Source organism: Anabrus simplex, chromosome 11 (genome assembly GCF_040414725.1).
Source record: "Anabrus simplex isolate iqAnaSimp1 chromosome 11, ASM4041472v1, whole genome shotgun sequence".
Lineage (NCBI taxonomy): Eukaryota > Metazoa > Arthropoda > Insecta > Orthoptera > Tettigoniidae > Anabrus > Anabrus simplex.
The window spans coordinates 12,057,993-12,077,344 of record NC_090275.1 but is presented as its reverse complement, the minus strand read 5'-3'; the positions used below and the strand labels follow the sequence as shown (position 1 = coordinate 12,077,344).

Below are 19,352 nucleotides of genomic sequence, written 5' to 3'. Positions count from 1 at the left end.
TAATGAGTAACTATGAAAAATCTCTGTATAATCTTTAAACTACGTGAGATTTCACTTGGGTACCAGTCTCTTTATTCGTTTTAATTTCTTGTTTACCTCTGTTTCTGCTCATTTAATTTTGACTGTGGATTGGTAATCTTTCCCTTTCCCTTCGTATTTTGGTTGGTCCTGTGTGTTACTTGGATTCATGTTTTCGGGGTTGCCAAGGACTCTTGGCGTGTTTGTCACCATGGCAACTGATCACGGTTGTGATTGTGTTTGTTGTTGTTTGGTGGCGTTCGGCTTCTCTTAATTATGCATGTGAATTTTGGTCCGTTTCTTGGGGATTTTTCATTTGTTTTCCATACCTTATGTAATTTTATGTATTCCCCTTTTATTGATCCTTATATTTTTCTGGCCTTCTGCCGGTTTATGTCTGCTATTTTCTCATCCGCGTTGCATGTACTGGGGGCCATGTGAAATCTCCGTGGTGATTAGCCTAAGTGTTTTCGGTGTAATGAAAATATTTATAAGTTAAAGGAATGTTGTGAAAAGAAATATTTATTGAAGACGCAATGCATAAAACATGTTAATATTTCACACGAAGTTGGGTTGGTTGGAAGTTATACAAAATGTATCAGGTAATTTTATTTTTCCGTCCGGACGGCACGTTAAGTTTTCCTTTCTAAATTTATTTGTAACCCAGTTTGGGTGGTTTTAATTTTGGACGCTTCCCTGATAGTGATGGCTTAATTCGTTTATTCTTTAAAATAAATAAATATGTAAGTTATGTTCATTATGAAAAACTTGTCCTCTTTATTGTAGATTAGAAATTTTACTGCCGTACCAACATTTATTTTGGTTCATGGTCTCTGGGTAACGGATTGTTCAACTAAGGTTGTGGTATGCTTTGATGGTAAAGAATTATTTTGCTATTGTCTTTAATTTTCTTGTCCCTGTTTGACTTCTACTGCTGACAGTCGGTAAGGCGGTAGAATGCTGCGACATACGAGCTTCTTGACCAACCTTATTGAGGGAAAGGTTCTGAAAAAGAGAAGATGAAAAATCAAACCATCAAGACTTAATTCTAAATTTTCGATATAGTACCTCTCATGAGATAAAACACAAAGGTGAAGACTGGAGATTGTAGTTGTATTGATAGGGCACTGCTTTTAGAAACTAATAATAATGACCATCTCATACTCAGAGTCAGTGCAAGAAGTGCGTTTCTGAAATTAAAACAAGTTGTGTGTAAATGTAACTTCAGAGTAGAAATTTCTTGGTTTACCATGAAGTGTTGACCACTCCACCAACAAGGAGGAACTCTGTCTAGTCGGGAAATCACGTGAAGTGTTAACCCTCGCAAAATCTAGGAATACGGCCACCTCTTCCGAAATGACAATTATAGCCTCATACAACTGAACATAGGAGAAACACATGAATATGGAATCTCTGGCAGTCTTTCGACATCCATAACTTCAGTGAGGAGACAGCATCTTACACTCCTTCGTTAACTATTCCTTTCGATGATAAAGTTGACTCCCATGAGAAGTCTCTTAGTGCATTGGCACTGCCGGTGGCTCCAGTTAGCCTACGCAGTGGCCTCCACGGTATGCACTAGCCAGCGTATTGGTAGGTGTGCTAGGTACCAACTTATGAGCCCACCCTAGCACACGAGGGCGAAACGCTGGCAACCAAGAATGAGTTAGCTGGAAAATTTATAATGTCCAATAACGGACCATTTATATTGGTAACTATTCCTTTCCGTCGATGACTTTTTAATAGTGTGATTTTTCTCCATGTTATAAAATAGTTCTATAAAATAGATCTATAACGTCAAAGTCCTCCGAGGAATAGACAGAGGTTCAGATCACAACGTAGTAAAAATTAAAATTAAACTCACTCCCCAGAGGAGACAGCAAAAGCAAGCCCTTAAAACTAAAAGAAAAATAGATCCTACCCAGCTAATCAACAACAAAAATTACGAGAAAGTAACTGACAAAATAATAAATAATAATAATCATATGGCCTCAGCTACCGTGTGCAGACATTTCGATTTGACGCCATCTGGCTGTCTGCTCGTCAATTTCGACGTTCCGTTTTACTCTAGGTCCGCTAGATGGCAGACAGAGTAAACCGGATCTCTCTTGGGCGTCTATGGCTGAGATTTAATTAATTTTGTCGGGTAAATACCAAATGTATCACCAGAGATCTTTTACATGCCGACATCGTACGACATGGAGTGTAGCATGGACTTTTTTCCGCCCTTCAAAAATCCGTCTACCTCTGCCGGGTTTGAACCCGCTATCTTGGGATTCGGAGGCCGACACTCTACCACGGATCCACAGAGGCAGCTAACTGACAAAATAAAAATCACAGATAAACTTGAAGACTTAGTACACAACCTTAAACAAATTGCAGAAGACCTGGCTCCAATTAAACCACGTAAAAAACACCAATGGTGGAACAGTGAATGTGATGAAACAGTGGAGAAAAGACATCAGACATGGCTATTACATCAGTCCTGAAAAACAGAAATATCCTATCAAAATCTAGTAAAACAGAGAAAAGAAACTATCCAAGTCTTAAGAAGAATAACAAGACATCATAAGGACACACTGCCGTTAATTGAAGAAAAATTCAATAAAACTCATTCAAGGGACTACTACAAAACATTCAGAAAGCAGCTCCAGAAATATGAACCCCTGACCCTACTGATGAAGGATGAAAATGGTAAGCTGGCTCATAACAATAAAGACAATGCAGAAATTCTGGCTAAATACCAAGCTTCTAAATTTTGAGGAACCTACAGAACTCCTTGATTTGGACACCAACATCCCGATAAAAACACCACCAGAGAACAACAATTCCTCCACAATAAAGGAAGTCTACCAAGCTCTGAATAAACTAAAAAACTACAAAGCACCAGGAGAAGATCAGACCTTTGCGGAAATCTGGAAATATGCAGGAACATCAGCAAAAGTTGCCCTACATCAACAACTTGTCTCTATCTGGACTAAAGAAGAACTACCAGAACACTGGACAGCAGTCCTCATTCACCCACTGCACAAAAAAGGAGACAAAACCGACCCTAATAACTACGGGGGAATCTTGCTGCTAGACATAACATACAAAATATTGTCAATAAGCATCCTTAATAGGATAAGTTCACAACTTGAGAAAGAACTAGGAGAATATCAAGGAGGTTTCAGACCCTGGAGGAGCTGTCCTGATCAGATCATGAGTCTTAAGTTGATAATGGACTATAACAGGAGAAGAAATAGAGATATGCTGATAACATTTGTAGATTTCAAGAAAGCTTATGATTGCATCCATAGAGAATCTCTGTTTAAAATTTTAAGACACCTTGGACTACACCCCAAATTAATAAACATGATAAAATTGACTCTCACCAACACCAAATCAAGAGTGAAGTTTAGGGGTGAAACATCAGAGACATTTGAAATTAAAACTGGACTACGGCAGGGAGGTGGGCTCTCACGTATTATTATTTAACTGTGCTCTAGAAATGGTAATGAGGGAATGGTTTAGGAAATGTCCCCCCAAAATAAAGATTGGCCGAAAAATCAAAACAAATTGCCTGGATTTTGCTGACGATTTAGCATTACTAGCAGTGGACATAAAATAAGCAAAAACCTAGATATCAGAAATTAAAAACATTGCAAAAAAAATTGGACTCAAAATATAATCTGAAAAAACAGAAATTATGCCCCAAAAACCTACACTACTAAAAGAAGTTACCATAAATGGTAATAAAATTAAAGTAGTAACTCAATTTAAATATCTTGGAGAAGTAATAACACATAACCTAACCTAAATGAAAATATCTCAATCCAAACAAGAATAAATAGATTACCTAAAGCACAAAAATTAACATGGGATATCTACAAAAAGAAATGTCTCTCAATAAATGCAAAAATAAAACACTACAACACAGTTATAAAACCGGAAGCTACATATGCAGCAGAAATACTTTTTTACCTGAATAAACAATCAAAGACTGACAGACTTCAGAAAACTGAAAGGGGGATTGGAAGAACCTGCATCAACAAAAAATACCAGAAAGATGGACAGTGGCGGTTAATACCTAACAAAGTCGTGTACAAAGAGCTAGAACCCATTACAGATACTATGCGTAAAAGGAGACTGGGATTCTTTGGACATATCATGAGGATGCAGGATTCAAGACTTCTGAAACAACTAGTACAACACAATCTCGTCTCAAAAAATACCACAACAGGATGTAAATGGATCAGAGAAGTAAGAGAGGATCTGAAGGAAATAGGCCTTACAACAGAAGACTCTACAAATAAGATAAAATTGAATACAAAACTCAAGAATACAAATCTCCGCTTTACCCTTACACGAAACAAACCAACAACACGCATATTTCCAACTGAGGAAAGGGGACAAAAATCAGAGCATCTGAAGAAGTACTGGGAGGACCGCAAAGCCCGAAAAATCCCTTCAAGGAGACCTGAACGACGGACTGACTAAAGTGAACCTATGTGGTCATAAAAGAAGAACAAGAAGAAAAAAGTTCACAATTACCAGCCACTCTTACGATTTCTGCTGACACAGCAACATACATTTATTCATCTGAATGACTCTCAATCCAAATTCATTCAGTCATTCATTTACTGTATTTAGCTTATCCCCTCAGCGTCAACCTCAGATCCATACATTGCTTCGCATTTTCGTTTGTAGCGTGAAGTGTTTTGGAGTTATTGACATGAAAATGGTTTTGTTTTCAAGAAGAAATGTTGGGGGTCTATCAGTGTCGTAAAACAAAAATTGTGGTTCATTAAAATATAGTTGTTCGTGCAAGGATAAAAAAGTTTCAAGTAAGTCTGAAGAATAATATCTCATTTTTTACATGTCTGTTCGGTTCATTCTTTCCCACAGAATAAAATAAATTAATCATGATCCGAGCAGTTTGTCTTTTCCTATGATGTTCTTTGCTCTATTTGCGCAGTTTATTTATTGTATTTATCTTTTTTTCCTTGTCTTGTCGTAACTCTCCACCACTGCACGATATATATCTCGTTTGAAAGACGTCTCGACCTTTTATCTGAAATATGTATAGAGTTGGTTTGTTTCGTCATAAATGTTATTCCTCTCATTCAGTTTCGTACTGGTGCATCAGTTAGTGTGACGCGCCACACTCAGCCGTGGTTCAACTGACAGTAACGTGCTTGAAATAAAATATAATTCAGATGAAAGTTTAGTTGGAAGAAGTAGTGATAATGAAACAGATGATGCAGTTGTGGCGGATGCAGTGATAAATAATGAGAGTGCCGATGAGGAACAAATATTTGGAAATTTCATGTGAGAGACAGTGGATGATTATACAGGTCAAAGGGAAGTGCATTCGGACCACGAGGTTGTGCAGAAAATATCAGTGAAATAGTTGAATGTTTTGAAAGGTTTTTGATAGTAGTGTAGTCGAGTTAATTATGGAACAAACGAATATGTATGCGGAGCAATGTAAAAATGCTCGGGAAAATCTGTTCTCGTTTTGTTCACCCGTTTGATTCTCGACACCTGTCACAGTAAATGAAATTGTGTTACATTTATTTCTGCTGATGGGCATTGTACAAAAGCCAACAGTCAGGTTGTATTTTTTGAAGAGCAGGATTATATCAACAGCTAGGTTTTCAGAAGTCATTAGTAAGGACAGGTTTGAAATTATTTGCAGGTTTCTGCATTTTATAAACAATACCAGATGGCCTACATATCTCCAAAACTGTTCAAAATATATCCCGTTCTGTCATTTGAATATCAAATTTTAGTCCCTGTACATACCACAGCAAAATATTGCTACTGATGAAAGTCTGACTCTGTAGAAAGGGCACCTCTCGTTTTGGCAATACTTGCCACTAAAGGCCTCAAAATATGGTAACGAAACATTTGAATTGTGTGAGTCAAGTACTGGTTATTTGTGGTATTTTTTTGTATACACAGGGGAAGGAACTGTCATTGAATCACAAGTCTTATCACACCAGAAGCCCCGAAAAATGCAGCAACTGTCTTAAAATTGTTAGAACCTTTGTTGGCCGCGGGCACAATTTATGGATGGACAATTACTACAACAGCCCAAAGTTAGCGAGGCTTCTAAAACATCATCGTTCAACAGATTGTGTTGAGACATTGAAATTGAACTGAAAAAACATTCCATAACACCTCTAAATAAGATCAGTTACAGAACAAAATTCATATTACATCAACAGTGGCTCTAAATGTGAACTAAGTGCTCAATAACTGATTGAAATAAAAAAGGTTTCAATGTAAAAATTCTTTCCAGTTAATGGCTACTCCTAATAGTTGAATTAAGAGTCTCACCCGGACTGCCTGGCTGTAGGGGCCGATGTTGGCAGGTGCCCAGTGGGACACACCTTGGACATGCATGGTGTGTTTCCTGATGCCCGGCCGAGAGTTGCGATAGCAGAGACCTTCCAGGACCACCGACGTACCTACGGGCAGCGGACACTCCACGCAGATTCTCACGGGAGGATTGGTGCCTTTGAACAACTTGGAGTACTCGGCATTGATGGAAGCGTACTCGCCCATGTCGCGAATATACAGAGACACCGCCACCATGTCGGAGATGGTCAGACCTTCCTTCAGCACCAGCGCTACGAGGAGAAGATCCAATATCAGCCAGTGCAACTCCCAACTTTCTTTCTTTAATGAATTTCTTCTTAACCCTCTCATGCACGAATTATTTTTAATTTGCATTTCATAACGAAAAACTCTCGTACGTGATGTTGTTTACCTTAATGGAATATATGAATGGTTTTTAGTGATTACAATTCTAAGCTTTTAACATTCAATGATCGACGGTTACTGCCTACTGGTCATGTATTACAAAGCGCAAGTATACCTGCAAGACCGTACGTTTGTAATGTCTTTGAGGTTGAGCCAAAGGTACTACTGAAATCTGTGGTAACTGAATGGGGAGGAAAATAAATGGTGGTTGGTATGTGTGGACGTTGATGGGGTGGAAGGAGTATCTTTGGATCTAGGGCTGTTTTGCTGTCTGTTATGTAAAAAAGAAAAAGGAAAAAATTGCTGATATACGTGTTAGACTGATTGTGAAATTGAATAGGTGATACAGAAAATGTACTACTGACTTTAAAAATAATAGATAATGCATAAAAATGCATGAGGACTCGGACAACATCATAGAGGTCTTTCATGCAAAAGAGGGTTAAAAGCACATGTTTGGATGGGGAACAAGGCCCGGAAAAGAGAAAAAGTACTATAAAAGCCCATTCTGACCGACGTGTTCTCGAACGATCCTTGGCAAAATGCCAATGGTACCTGTTTCGAGAAAAACAATATTCTCCCTATTCTCCCTTCCAGCATCCAATTTTAAATAGTTTTAATGAGATTATACAGATCGATACAGGAATAAATAATACCTATTATGGTCAAATTTATCAACAATTAAATTTTTGACGTTTCTGCTACTGAAATGTTTGGGCCATGGTGATCCGAAGCAAAGGACCTCCCTCGTCTCTGAAACTGAGGTACCGCTATAGGATATCACAGATGATTCCAGTGCTACAGAACATCTCCACTCCAGCAGGGCACCGGTATCGCTATCCAGAGAGAGAATGCTGCAAGTCGGCTTTCTCTCCTTCCTGGGAAGGTATATTTTATTTTTAATTCTCATTCTGATAATAATTTGTTTCCTCTGCCTAGATCATTTAATATAAAAAAGATTCAGTCAGAGGTTCCATTCAATTTGTTTCTAGCATTACACAGACGATGTGCGTGGAACACTTCTCACAATGAGCTTTTAGCTCTACTCTTCCATCGACAAATTCTAGACCTAGCACCTAGTACCCTGGTAACCACAGCGGTACAAGCCCGCAGGATCACTGCAGTTGACATTGATGCAGCAGAAGTGACTGGTTAGTGAACCAGAATTTTTTTTTTTTTTTAACTGGTGAAGTGGGCCAGGGTTATACCACTATAAATTCCAAGGGAGGTAATAGATTGCCTGAAGCTCCTCAATGACAGGATATATTTCCTTCTAACTTAACTTCAACCATTCACATCTTTAATTCCAAACATGTCTAGGATACCTTTTTACTGTTACTAGCACTAATTAAAATTAATGATAATTCTGGTTACTTCTACATTTATTATGAGCGATTAACTAACACAGTAATTGTTACGAAAGCTGAGAGGGTGTGGGCCAGCAGCTAACTGTTGAGGCAATGAGGAAGTTGGCCCAACTCCTCTGAACATTCTGGAACCACCCAACAACAGTTACAAATTACTACAGCTATTAATTGGATATTAAAATAAATTTTATTTGAACTGTGGCTTCAGTTACAGTGTGGTATCACGTTATGGGTCGAGCCCCTTCGCAGAAAGCCATTGCAGCTGAATATTACTCGACAATAAGCGAGCCAAATTGAAAGTGAATTGGGAAAGCGAAAGGTTAAGGGTGGGGACCTGAAAAAATCTCATTTGCGATAAATGTTAATTTTTGTATCTTGTACTGAATCCAAGCCCACGGTAATTCTAATGGGGAATAAAATCATTTTTATGCATAAATAGAAGTGCAATAAAATGTGAATTGTACCCAAAATAGGAAATTAGTATGAATATGCAATTTTGGTGCGAATTCTGCAAAAATGTGCTATTTTACTGGCAAAAACATATGAAATACTCAAAATATGATGCATAAATCTTTCGACCGTTCCGACCGATTGCTGCTTGCTGACTTTAATCGTTATTTACAATGGGAATAGCAAGGGGAATAAGATCTGTATCGATTATTATCGAAATGCAAATCGAGTGTCACGAAAATAACAAGATAGACGCAGCGTTGTTTTCCTGTTGTTCAAAATTGAAACTAGTGAAGAGTAGAAAGTCGAGTGATCGTTTAGGTTATGGGGCGCACGAAAGGGCTCAGCAATATGCAAAGGATGGATTACATGCCACAGATTCAGTGACAGTGTTTTGCAAGTATTGCAATTGCCGAGTTGGATGGGAAAAAAGATAGCATTGTGAAACATGTTAAATCTGAAAAACACATGGGTAAGCGACATGATAACGAAAGTTCAACTCTTGCTGCTAGTACGTCTCAAAGAAAGCAATCTTCTGTGCTTACACAGTTAAATAGTTGTAAATGATTAAAAATTTCCAGAGATAACTTCCCGAAATGCACAGCTGAAGTATTTGCCAAAGCAAATATACCTCTGGAAAAGCTGGAAAGCAAAAATCTGAGAGCCTGGATTACTGAGTTTTCAAATGAAGAGATGCCATGTGTGATAACTCTACGTGAAGTATATTTACCAGGTAAGTTTCAATTTCATTGATCGGGTACGGTTTACATATTACGACATCGAAACCACGCGCAAAACTGAAGGATACCAAATTCGAGTGCAATTTCCATTCACAATTAAGTATTTATTTATTTTCCACCTAGTCGATACAGTGATTGCTTAAGGCAATTTAATGGTTAAAAGTGGTACATGTTTCGTATATTATCAACATCTTCAACCACATAACACTGTTTAGATGAAAAATATATAAATTGACAAAGTAATGCTTTAGAGGAAGTATCCTTAAAATTAACATAAGATTGACAACATTAAAACAAACACATAACTCAAGAGAAAATATATAAATTATTTCTACAATTGAAAGCAGTCGTCAAGGAAACACTTGTACAATATTCCATAGAGAATATGTCCTAATGAATATTCTTTTCTTAATAATTCATGAAAAAAGGTCAATTTATAAATGAAAAATTATACTATTTATAACTAATTGTCGAAATGAAGAAATCCAGATATCACAGTGTGGCTCTTATTATTAATGCACATGAAAATAGAACTAATTCCTAGTTGTCAATTCTTATTAAGCCTGCTTTCCTTTGGAACAGTAACTCCTGTCATTCTTTCAAAGTTTTGTGTCTGGTGTAATACTGATGATGCGTTCTTCCTTGCTCTTGCACCTGAGGAGGTGGAGGAGCGGGGGATATAGGTGTGTCAAGAATCTCCTTGCTGTCACCTATAGCTTCAACTGAGGAGGAATAAGTTGTAAGGCTATCTGTATGTGGAGAAATTCCAATTCTTTTGTCGTGATCTTTGTCGAGCATTTTCAAATATACTAGAATTTGATAATATAATGGAAAAAATGATAACCTTAATGAGGCTGTAGAATATAAGAATCCAGCACTTATATATATCGGCCTATTTCGGTGTTGTTCAAAAAGAAGGAAATCTGTTGGCTGTGTGCTTCACATGTATTTCAAAGTACAGAATACGTTTTCGGGCATTGCCCCTTTTAAGATGTTTCCTGTTAAAGAATTTTTTTTTTTTTTTTTGGTCCCTTTGAAAACTTCTTAACAGAGTTTCACTGTATCTCAGAATAATCTCTTCTTGCAATGATAACAATTTCTAGAGGAAGGGTTTGAGAAAATGGATGCATGAAATAAGAAAATACTAAGTTCTGCCCATTTTGAAATGTAACCATTTTGGATTATAAGAAATAGGTATATGAGAACGTGAAAAGCACAAGTACTGTAAGTGGTACTCAAGAAATATCACGTAGAAGTTGTAAACAGTTTAAAATATAAGAAATTGAACTAGTCTGAACCAGATACAAAGTGGCAGAGTGTTGTGGAATAAGGGAAGCACAACCATTCTTGTAAAAAGAGATCAATAAAGTCTTGAAGCAGGAAGTAGCTACCATTAAGTCTGCGCAGTGCTTGTCTCATGGCCAGCGAACAGTCCTCTCCCTGGCCCACCACACCTCCGAACCAGGACCAGCCTGCCTCGTTCGTGGAGACCATGGGGAAGTCTGGAAGTGGCACATCCTCCCTGATCACATCCAGAGGTTCTGAGGAGCAGGGTATGTCTGTTAGGTCCAGAGACAAATGTTCAGCCTGTTCCTCTATAGAATCCTCATCACCATCGCCGCGCCCAACCAACTTGTCCTCTGTTACATCCTCGTCCAAGTCACTGATCAGCTCTCGCCACGTCTTCACCGGCAAACCGGCCACACGCTCGCTCATTGTTGACTCACTGTACACATTCTGCAAGAAAAGTAAACAATTTCAAAATTGTATACAACTGCATGTTCACAGACCTGAAAAGTGAAGTGATTCAGAGATGGATATGGAGGAACAAGAGTTAGAGAAACCTGATTTGTAAGAGAGGCGACAAAAAAAACACCAACTGTCCAGTGCAGACTATTTTGAAGTATACTACATTTTAGAGTGGTGTGTATTTTCAAAGAAACTACAAAAACTGACCATTATACCCAATAGATATACCGTATTTCTCAGAATCCAAGGCTCCCACTTTTTCCTTCAACAAATTAAATCAGACTTAAAAAGTGCTTTGTGAAAACATATGAATGCCTTTCTTGTACAGTACGCAGTTTTTAGACTATCTTTGATTTCACACCAATGCTGAACATTGGCTTTAGTTATGCTGTATCTTCTTGCGGCTGCACAGTTATTCTTTATTTCCGTGAGTTTCATAACCATTAAATTAAATTGGCATCATATCGAACATGTTGAAAATTTGCCGGCAATACCTGTTCCACATCTCTACAATACGACAATCCATCAAGAAATTTTTCCTGTTGACTCTAAAACCGCTATGTCAGGTACAACCGGCTGCCGCTAGACGCACGGGTGGCTTCAGCAGCTAGCAATGTATAATGAAGGTTAATGAGTTTATTGCACCGTGATATGGCCATTCCGCCCTTGCATTTTTTTCACACACATACCCCACAATTTCATCTTCGACTTCATTAAAGCATCCTTGTTGTGGGCCCACTGAATGCATTTGTTTTTACATTACGCATTTTTAAGTTATCTTTTTCTCCATGCTAACACGGAACATTGGCTTTAGTTATACCATATTTTCTTGCCGTTGCACAATTATTCTTCATTTTCGTGTGTTTAATAAGCATTAACTTAAAAATGGCATCATAATATTGACGAGAACCTGTTGAAAATTTGTCAGCCACACCTGTTCCACATATCCTTACAATAAGACAATCAAACACGAAAATGTTTCTGCTGTCTGTAAAAGTGTTAATTTTACTAAGTGTCAGGTACAGTAGACGCGTTATAACTCTGCCACTGAGTAGCTGTGATCTTTCTAAGAATTCAAAGGCTCGCATGTTATGATGTCATTCTGCAGATATGAGAAACGTTTTTGTAGAGGCTAATACAGGGACATTTTTTATCTACTCAGGGGATTGTCGCTTGCGCTGCGAATCTGTCTTCCGCCAAGTAGAATGCCGTTCTCTCTTCACTATTTCCCGAGAACCAGTGACGTTATGCAGAGGCACTGTTCAACTAGTTGCCGCGGCTAGCGATATAGCCTATAAGTCTAATAAAGACGTGTGTGAAGGGAAGCAGCATGGTTACCGCGGTAGCTGCCAGTGGTGTTCAGTACTGTTAGGTTGCGAATGCAAGACGACCCTTGATATTTTACATGAGATTCTGAGAAAAAAACGCAGCCTGGGATTTGGAGAAATATGGTACTTTCGCTGCAGCTTCTGAATTAAAAGCTGTGTCTTTAGCACCCAGAGAATATAATGTGCAAGCTAATATGGTCATGTATTGACACAACCACAAAGAGAAACTGCAATACGACAGTTCTGATGCTACTGATACTTTTCAATAAGACATCAAGGATAAGTGGTTTTTTAATATATTCTTAATGATTTTTGGTTATGTTTGCATATTTACGTTATGTCGAGTTGAAACCTTTCAAGACCAATTCTTTCTTTTATTGTGGTGTTTTCCTATGGCATTTCTATAAACTTTATATTCTTTTTCAAGACTGATCAAGGTCGACTAATGAAATGGCATATTTTGCTTTAAGCGAAGAAATGTTTCCCAAAATTTACGGGGAAAATTGGGGTCGATCCATTACGCCGCAGCTTATCTTACGTGATAAATATGTTATGTAGGCCTAAAAGTTATATGTTCACCACCCAAAAATGGGAGGTCCCCACACACTGGATCTTCTGTGACTGTAAACATGGGGGGGAGGGAAAAAAAATTCTCAAAAGATGCTAATAATAATCATGCATACAGAGTATATTTTTGTATGGTTATTACTAGAAGGACAACTTTCTCCAGGTCATGAGTACAGTTGGAAAACCTCAAAAACCCTAACAGATTTTGAACACAAGTGGAAAGATGCAGCGGAAATTTGCAGAAACGGGGATGTCTGGGGATTATTGATACTGTATTATGTACATGAGGCCCTCTGCCTTAATGTACGGTACGGATGTGGCTCTGCAAGCATCACAGTACTGGACGATGTAGTGTCATTCAGAGTTTTACTGTTAGATTTGCATTGTACTTTATGTTGTTTACTGTTTCTGTTTTATGCTTCCATACTGCAATGTCCTGATACAAATAAGTAAAGTAAAAAGTATGGGACAATTCAGCCTTTGATAATGTCCGAGTTAAGTGTGACGTTCCATTGCACAAACAAGATTCAGCCGGTGTTTAGCTAGACGTCGTTTAAGTTTCAATATTGGTTCAAAAATTAAAATAGAAATATTTTTCATGCAACTCTCTAGTCGCGACCAATGAAATTGGTTGGTGCGCTCACCAAACGTTGGTCAGCTGGTGTATTCCTACACATTACTCAAATATGGCTGCACATGAGCATGACTTGGCGACAGCCAAGAATATCGCTTTTGATGAAAATGAAATCTGATAAAATTATCAAGAGTAAAGCATCATCGCCATAAGACCTATCTGTGTTGGTGCAACATAAAGCGACACGCCACTGTACAAGGAAGTGTAACTTTGATTATAGTGTTGTTACAGTGAGTGTAATCAAATACAGTAGAGACAATACGCGACACTGAGCGAGATATCGAGGGACAGCTATTGGAGCTCACTCTAGCGGATAGACCTGAACAGTACTGATTCTCTCATAAGAGCACGTGTATTTTTGTGTTAAGTTTTTGGTGTTATTTATGCGTTTTCAGTGAGTTGACATAAATAAATAGTAGTGTGTGTCATTCCTTGATATCTCCTCTCAACATGAGGGGAAAGGTATGTGATGTGTTTGGCTGCAGTAATTACGAAGTAGAGAAAAATGCGCGGATCGTTCTTCAGGTTCCCTCGTGACAAGAACATGTAAGTAATATTGTGTTTGCATACATATTCTTCCAGTGACAGAGATTTTTATAGTACTTCATAATCTTCTGACCTGCTCGACCCATATTTTAACTGGCATAAAATTGAATAGGCATATTTTATTCTATAGTGCAGCAGTTAACCTTCAATACCGATGTGTTGTTGTAGGTGTGATCTGTAGGTTTTGAAATGTCAAAGAAGCGATTTGGATAAGGTGTACAAGAAAGAAGGGACGTTACGCTTATATAAGAATTTTAAGATGTGTTCAGATCATTTCCAGGCCAGCGACTTTAGAAATCCTCGACAATACAGCCAAGGGTATGTTACATTTTTGCTCTAATTGTACGTAAATATTCCTTAAAGCATCACTATCGACAACATTTTCGTACTTTTCTTTCTTTATCCCTCTTCTCAGATTAAAGCCAGGATTTTATAGATTATCTTTCTGTTAGTAGGCTTCATGTTAGGAGGAAAATTGTCCAGCTATTAACTGTTAATTCGCCGGGCTGAGTGGCCCAGACAGTTAAGGCGCTGGCCTTCTGACTCCAACTTGGCAGGTTTGATCCTGGCTCAGTCCGATGGTATTTGAAGGTGCTCAAATACGTCAGCCTCGTGTCGGTAGATTTATTGGCACGTAAAAGATCTCTTGCGGGACTAAAGTCTGGCACCTCAGCGTCTCCGAAAACCGTAAAAGAGTAGTTAGTGGGACGTAAAACAAAAAACATTATTATTATTATTATTAAATGTTAATCCATTGCATCATATGTGTAACGAATATCTTTCTGTTAGTAGGCTTCATGTTAAGAGGAAAATTGTCCAGCTATTAAATGTTAATTCATTGCATCATATGTGTAAGAAGTGTGCCGATATTTTTATTGACAAGTGCCTTAATGTGATGATACAATGTTTTTAAATGAGAAAAAAGACAAATCCAACCGTAAGAGTTGAGGCAGGAATGCTAAAGCTAAAAAAGTAATGCATAAATGAAAGATCAAGCCATTTCACACCAGTCCATTTCACTTCTTGTTTATATGTCTAATTTCAGTCTTTGAATAATAACCTTTTAAATAATTCTTCATTCATTTATCCAGAATTGCTTTAGCAACTTTGAAGTTAATATCTCAATAACACTTTCTTTCTAGACGTAATTTATTTATCCATTTCCGTATATACATTTCCATTGATATTTGAATTTAGCACGATTTGTTCAGGTCAAGTAACTAGGAGCGCCACCGTCGAATTGTCTCCCATTTTAGCAAGGCTAAATCCGTAAGTGTCGTGTATTATCTCTACTGTATTTGGTGCAATCTAAACAGATTCTGCAAAGGGAAGATGACTCTGATAAGCAAATGAGTTGTATGGGTCATATAGATGTAGCTTGCATTCTAGAGATCATACATTTGAAACGCACCATCGGAAGCCTTGAAGATTGTTTCTCGTAGTTCCTCCATTTTTACATCAGGTAAATACTACGGCTGTTATTATGCCCCCAGCTCTTCCTTCCCAGTCCTTGCCTTTTGCTATTCCATGGTTGCCAAAAACTTACCTGAATTAGCGCGACAATTATTTGCAACTCTCCCACACACGCACGACCTACTGTTTAGTGTCACTATTATGTGTCCTCACTTGGTAATAAATATAATAACTTAATCCCTCTCGGCTGATGTATGTGACAAGTTATTGCGATACAGATGTAGTCGAAGTGACTATTATTCTGGGGAAATTATACCAAATATAATACAATATATCAGCTGGCAAGAGTTGTGGTCAAGTTGACAGTTACCGGACTGTCCCTCGAGTTATATGTTTCATGGTACATAACCTCTGATTGTGATTCACTTCTAAAATTTGAGATTAAACAGTGTTTTCAACAGTTTTTAAATATGGTCGGTTGAACATCAGCTTTAGGCAGTGTCTAAGTGATAAATAATGTCTTTGCATAAACATCATTTACATACCGTTTCTGCAATCGGCCCATTGTCTTTGCAATGTGGCAACCATACTTAGACATTGTTTAACCACAAACATTGTCGATATAACAGATTAATCGAAAAATCCAATTAACCGATCAACGTGCTTTACTGTAGGATGCTAATTAGTTTATTAATAACACAGTAGAACCTCGATAATTCGAAATTGGTTAATTCAAAATCCCGCCTAATTCGAAGAAGCTCTCGTTCCCGGAAACACGAGATATGGTTTTGCATGTTATTCAAATTGTTTAATTCAAAATATGGATAAGTTAATTCGTAATTCGAAGTACAATGTCGGTCCCATTACCGAAATTCAGACTTTTAATTCGAAACTGCCTTTACATTTTAAAACAGTAGTATGTTACAGGGAAATTTAAATTCAAAGTTTATCCGCGTCATGGTAGAACGCGTGTTCCGGAACGTGGAGGGGTACTTTCCGCATTTACACTGACTTCGGAGTGTTTTTTTTTTTTGTTTACAGTGTGCTTCATAATTGATCATTTGAATGAAATCGGAATTCTGTTGTATTCAACCTTTTAAGGAACGCCGTACTATCACGCAGCAGGCAGTGTGCAGAAAAACAGAATCCACGAACACTGGCTATGCCGACAGTTGACGAAAAAGCGTGGTTCATATAATCAATTCGTAGACACCGAACAATATTGTCATTACATGTTATAATTCTCATGTTTAGGTCCGTATTGAAATGTACAATGAAGTCAAATAAATATTAAAGTTTATTTATTCCACCTGTTCAAATAAAAAACTTTAATATTTAATTGACTTCAATATTGTCATTGCCGATGAAACTGCATTGCTTTCTTTTAATGCCGAGCAAAAAATGGTCTTATGGTTTTAAAGGAGAAAGTGCCAGCCGCAGAATCGTACAAGAGTGGGCCTCATTGTACTGTGTTGCAATGCACATGGAAGCAAGAAAATTTATCCCCTCATCATAGGAAAGCCACAATGTTTTAAGGGTGTCTGGCACTTTCTGTACAAGTACGAGGCATCTAAACTGCATACAGTACAATAATCCAATGAATAAAGCACTTGCACAGGGGAGCCAGCATAGATTTCTCCCCGCCTTTGAATCGTGCTTTTTTTTCTTTGTTTCATTGCGTGAGGTTATGCTTGTCAGTGAGTTATCCAAGTGCATTATTTGAATACTGTAATTGCACCTTCTTAGATACATTTTGGAAATAGATTTTTTCATGGCATTTGAAAGGTTTAAACTGTGAATCAAGGTTAACTGCATGCAGTAACGGGCCTTAGAACATTTTATAATGCGGCAAGGGCTGGCACTTCTGAATTTTGAATTGGCAGTTAATTTGAAATCACGTAATTCGAAGTCCAATTTTTGAGTTCCAATGACTTCGAATTAACGAGGTTTTACTGTATTACCTATTCAATACATTAAAATTCTTACCAATTAGGAATTTATCATTATTACCATAAGAATGTGAGACATGTTTCACCTTTCATAGAAGGCATCATCAGTCACTGTACCTCGTCAAGGTTAAATCAGGTACTTGATTTATATTTAAATTACAATTACTAAGAATTAATATTAACATACCGTATTTACTCGCGTATTAGACCCCTTTTTTCCCCACTTTTACAGCCAAAAATAATGAAGGGGGGTCCAATATGCGATAACGTCAAAATTTTGTGCAGCAAACACATGACTTCTAGGTTATAAAGAGCTATAAATTGTACGTGTAAACATTCTATACTATTATTTAACAAACTTTAAATGTATTTAAGTTATACTGGCTATTTTCATCGGAAGGCAGTATTTCTAAACATAAAAAGACAAAAAATGGTGAACACGACTTTTAGGCCTACGGTACATATAAAAGTCCGTTTTAGTTACTCATATCACGTCATTCGTTAAATCTCATTAATTCCTCTGGTGAGGTTGACGTCAGGAAGGGCATACGGCCGTAAAAACTCGCTACGAAGATTCGTCTCACTTCATACTCGATCCCATAGAAGAAAGGGATAAGGGTATTCTTCTTCTTCTTCTTCTTCTTGAAAGGTGTGGTTGGACTCATGTGTTATCGTCCAGTCACGAAAACGGATAAGGGTATCGTGTTATCATATAATTAAATATTGATGCAAAAGAACTTGATGGCCAGTCATTTGTCTCTGTCAGTTCAGCAGAAGGCCTACCACACGATCACTGCTTTCATTTGAATTATCGCCTTGCGCCGCCAACTTCCCTGCCTTGCTACCGGCGTGTCGGCTTCTAAGTGACATTATCTTCACTGCTATCTCTCATCAGTTGCGTCAGCCATGCTTCATTGTTCATTCTCTTTGAGCCATGCACTGCAATCAAGAGCACACGAGGTCCCGTCTTTTTGAACCTTTCAAAAATAATTTCGTTCCCGACTATAGAGTCTAAACAGTGTAAATCTATTCCCAGATGGTCTCTGATATTCGCAGTTGGTGTATATGCAGCAGAAGCCTCTCCTTCCGAATAAAGTCGTGCTGTAGAAGGCATGCCAAACCATCAGCTGATAACTAGCGTATGTTATGAGTTGTACTTCCGAATGTAATACATAGTAACTGGAAACATTCTTTTGATAACTGCGGCTGTTGAAACACAGACCCTTATTTTTAAGTATATTTCATGCTTGTTCTCTACATTTATCACATCAGCATTTGCGTAAACAGCTGTCCATGAGATAAGACAGACCACATTGTTTAGGTTAGGTATCGTATATTATCGCCCTGATAGTGCCAAAAGTTCGATGAAAAAAAAAATAACAGGAAAATATGCCGTATTTATGGATATCTACAGGTGTGGCGGTAATGCGTTTTATTATCATAATGTTTAATTTTGTACGTTCGTTGTCTCTTTTTTTATTAACGTATACCCGGGCATGTATTGTTTGGCGTCTCCAAAAACGGACTGCAAATAAACGCAGAAAAGACAGTACACATGGTCTTCAGGAAAGGAGGACGCCTATCTGCAAGGGACAAGATTTACCTCAAACATGAACCTCTACAAACTACGAACAGCTTCAAATATCTGGGCGTAATGGTCCAGACAACAGCACACTCATTCAGAATTCACACAACACAACGAGCAGCTGCCGCAACCAAAGCCATCTACGACATCATGCCATTAAGACAACTTTCCCTGGAAACAGCTATAGCCCTCTTTGAAGCCAAAATCGTTCCTATTCTAACATACGGAATAGAGATAACATGGGAAAAGTTAAGCT

General features: G+C 37.9%; 1 protein-coding gene across 1 annotated transcript in view; it reads right to left on the bottom strand.

Moving 5' to 3' along the window:
* LOC136883510 (uncharacterized) overlaps window positions 1-19,352 on the bottom strand; it is an 80,482-nt gene that overhangs the window by 17,387 nt on the left and 43,743 nt on the right. Inside the window, exons 9-10 of the mRNA XM_067155865.2 lie at window positions 10,717-11,062; window positions 6,343-6,635 (exon numbers count right to left, since the gene is read on the bottom strand). Coding sequence (XP_067011966.1) covers window positions 6,343-6,635; window positions 10,717-11,062 — 639 coding nt within the window. The remainder of the gene's footprint in view (window positions 1-6,342; window positions 6,636-10,716; window positions 11,063-19,352) is intronic.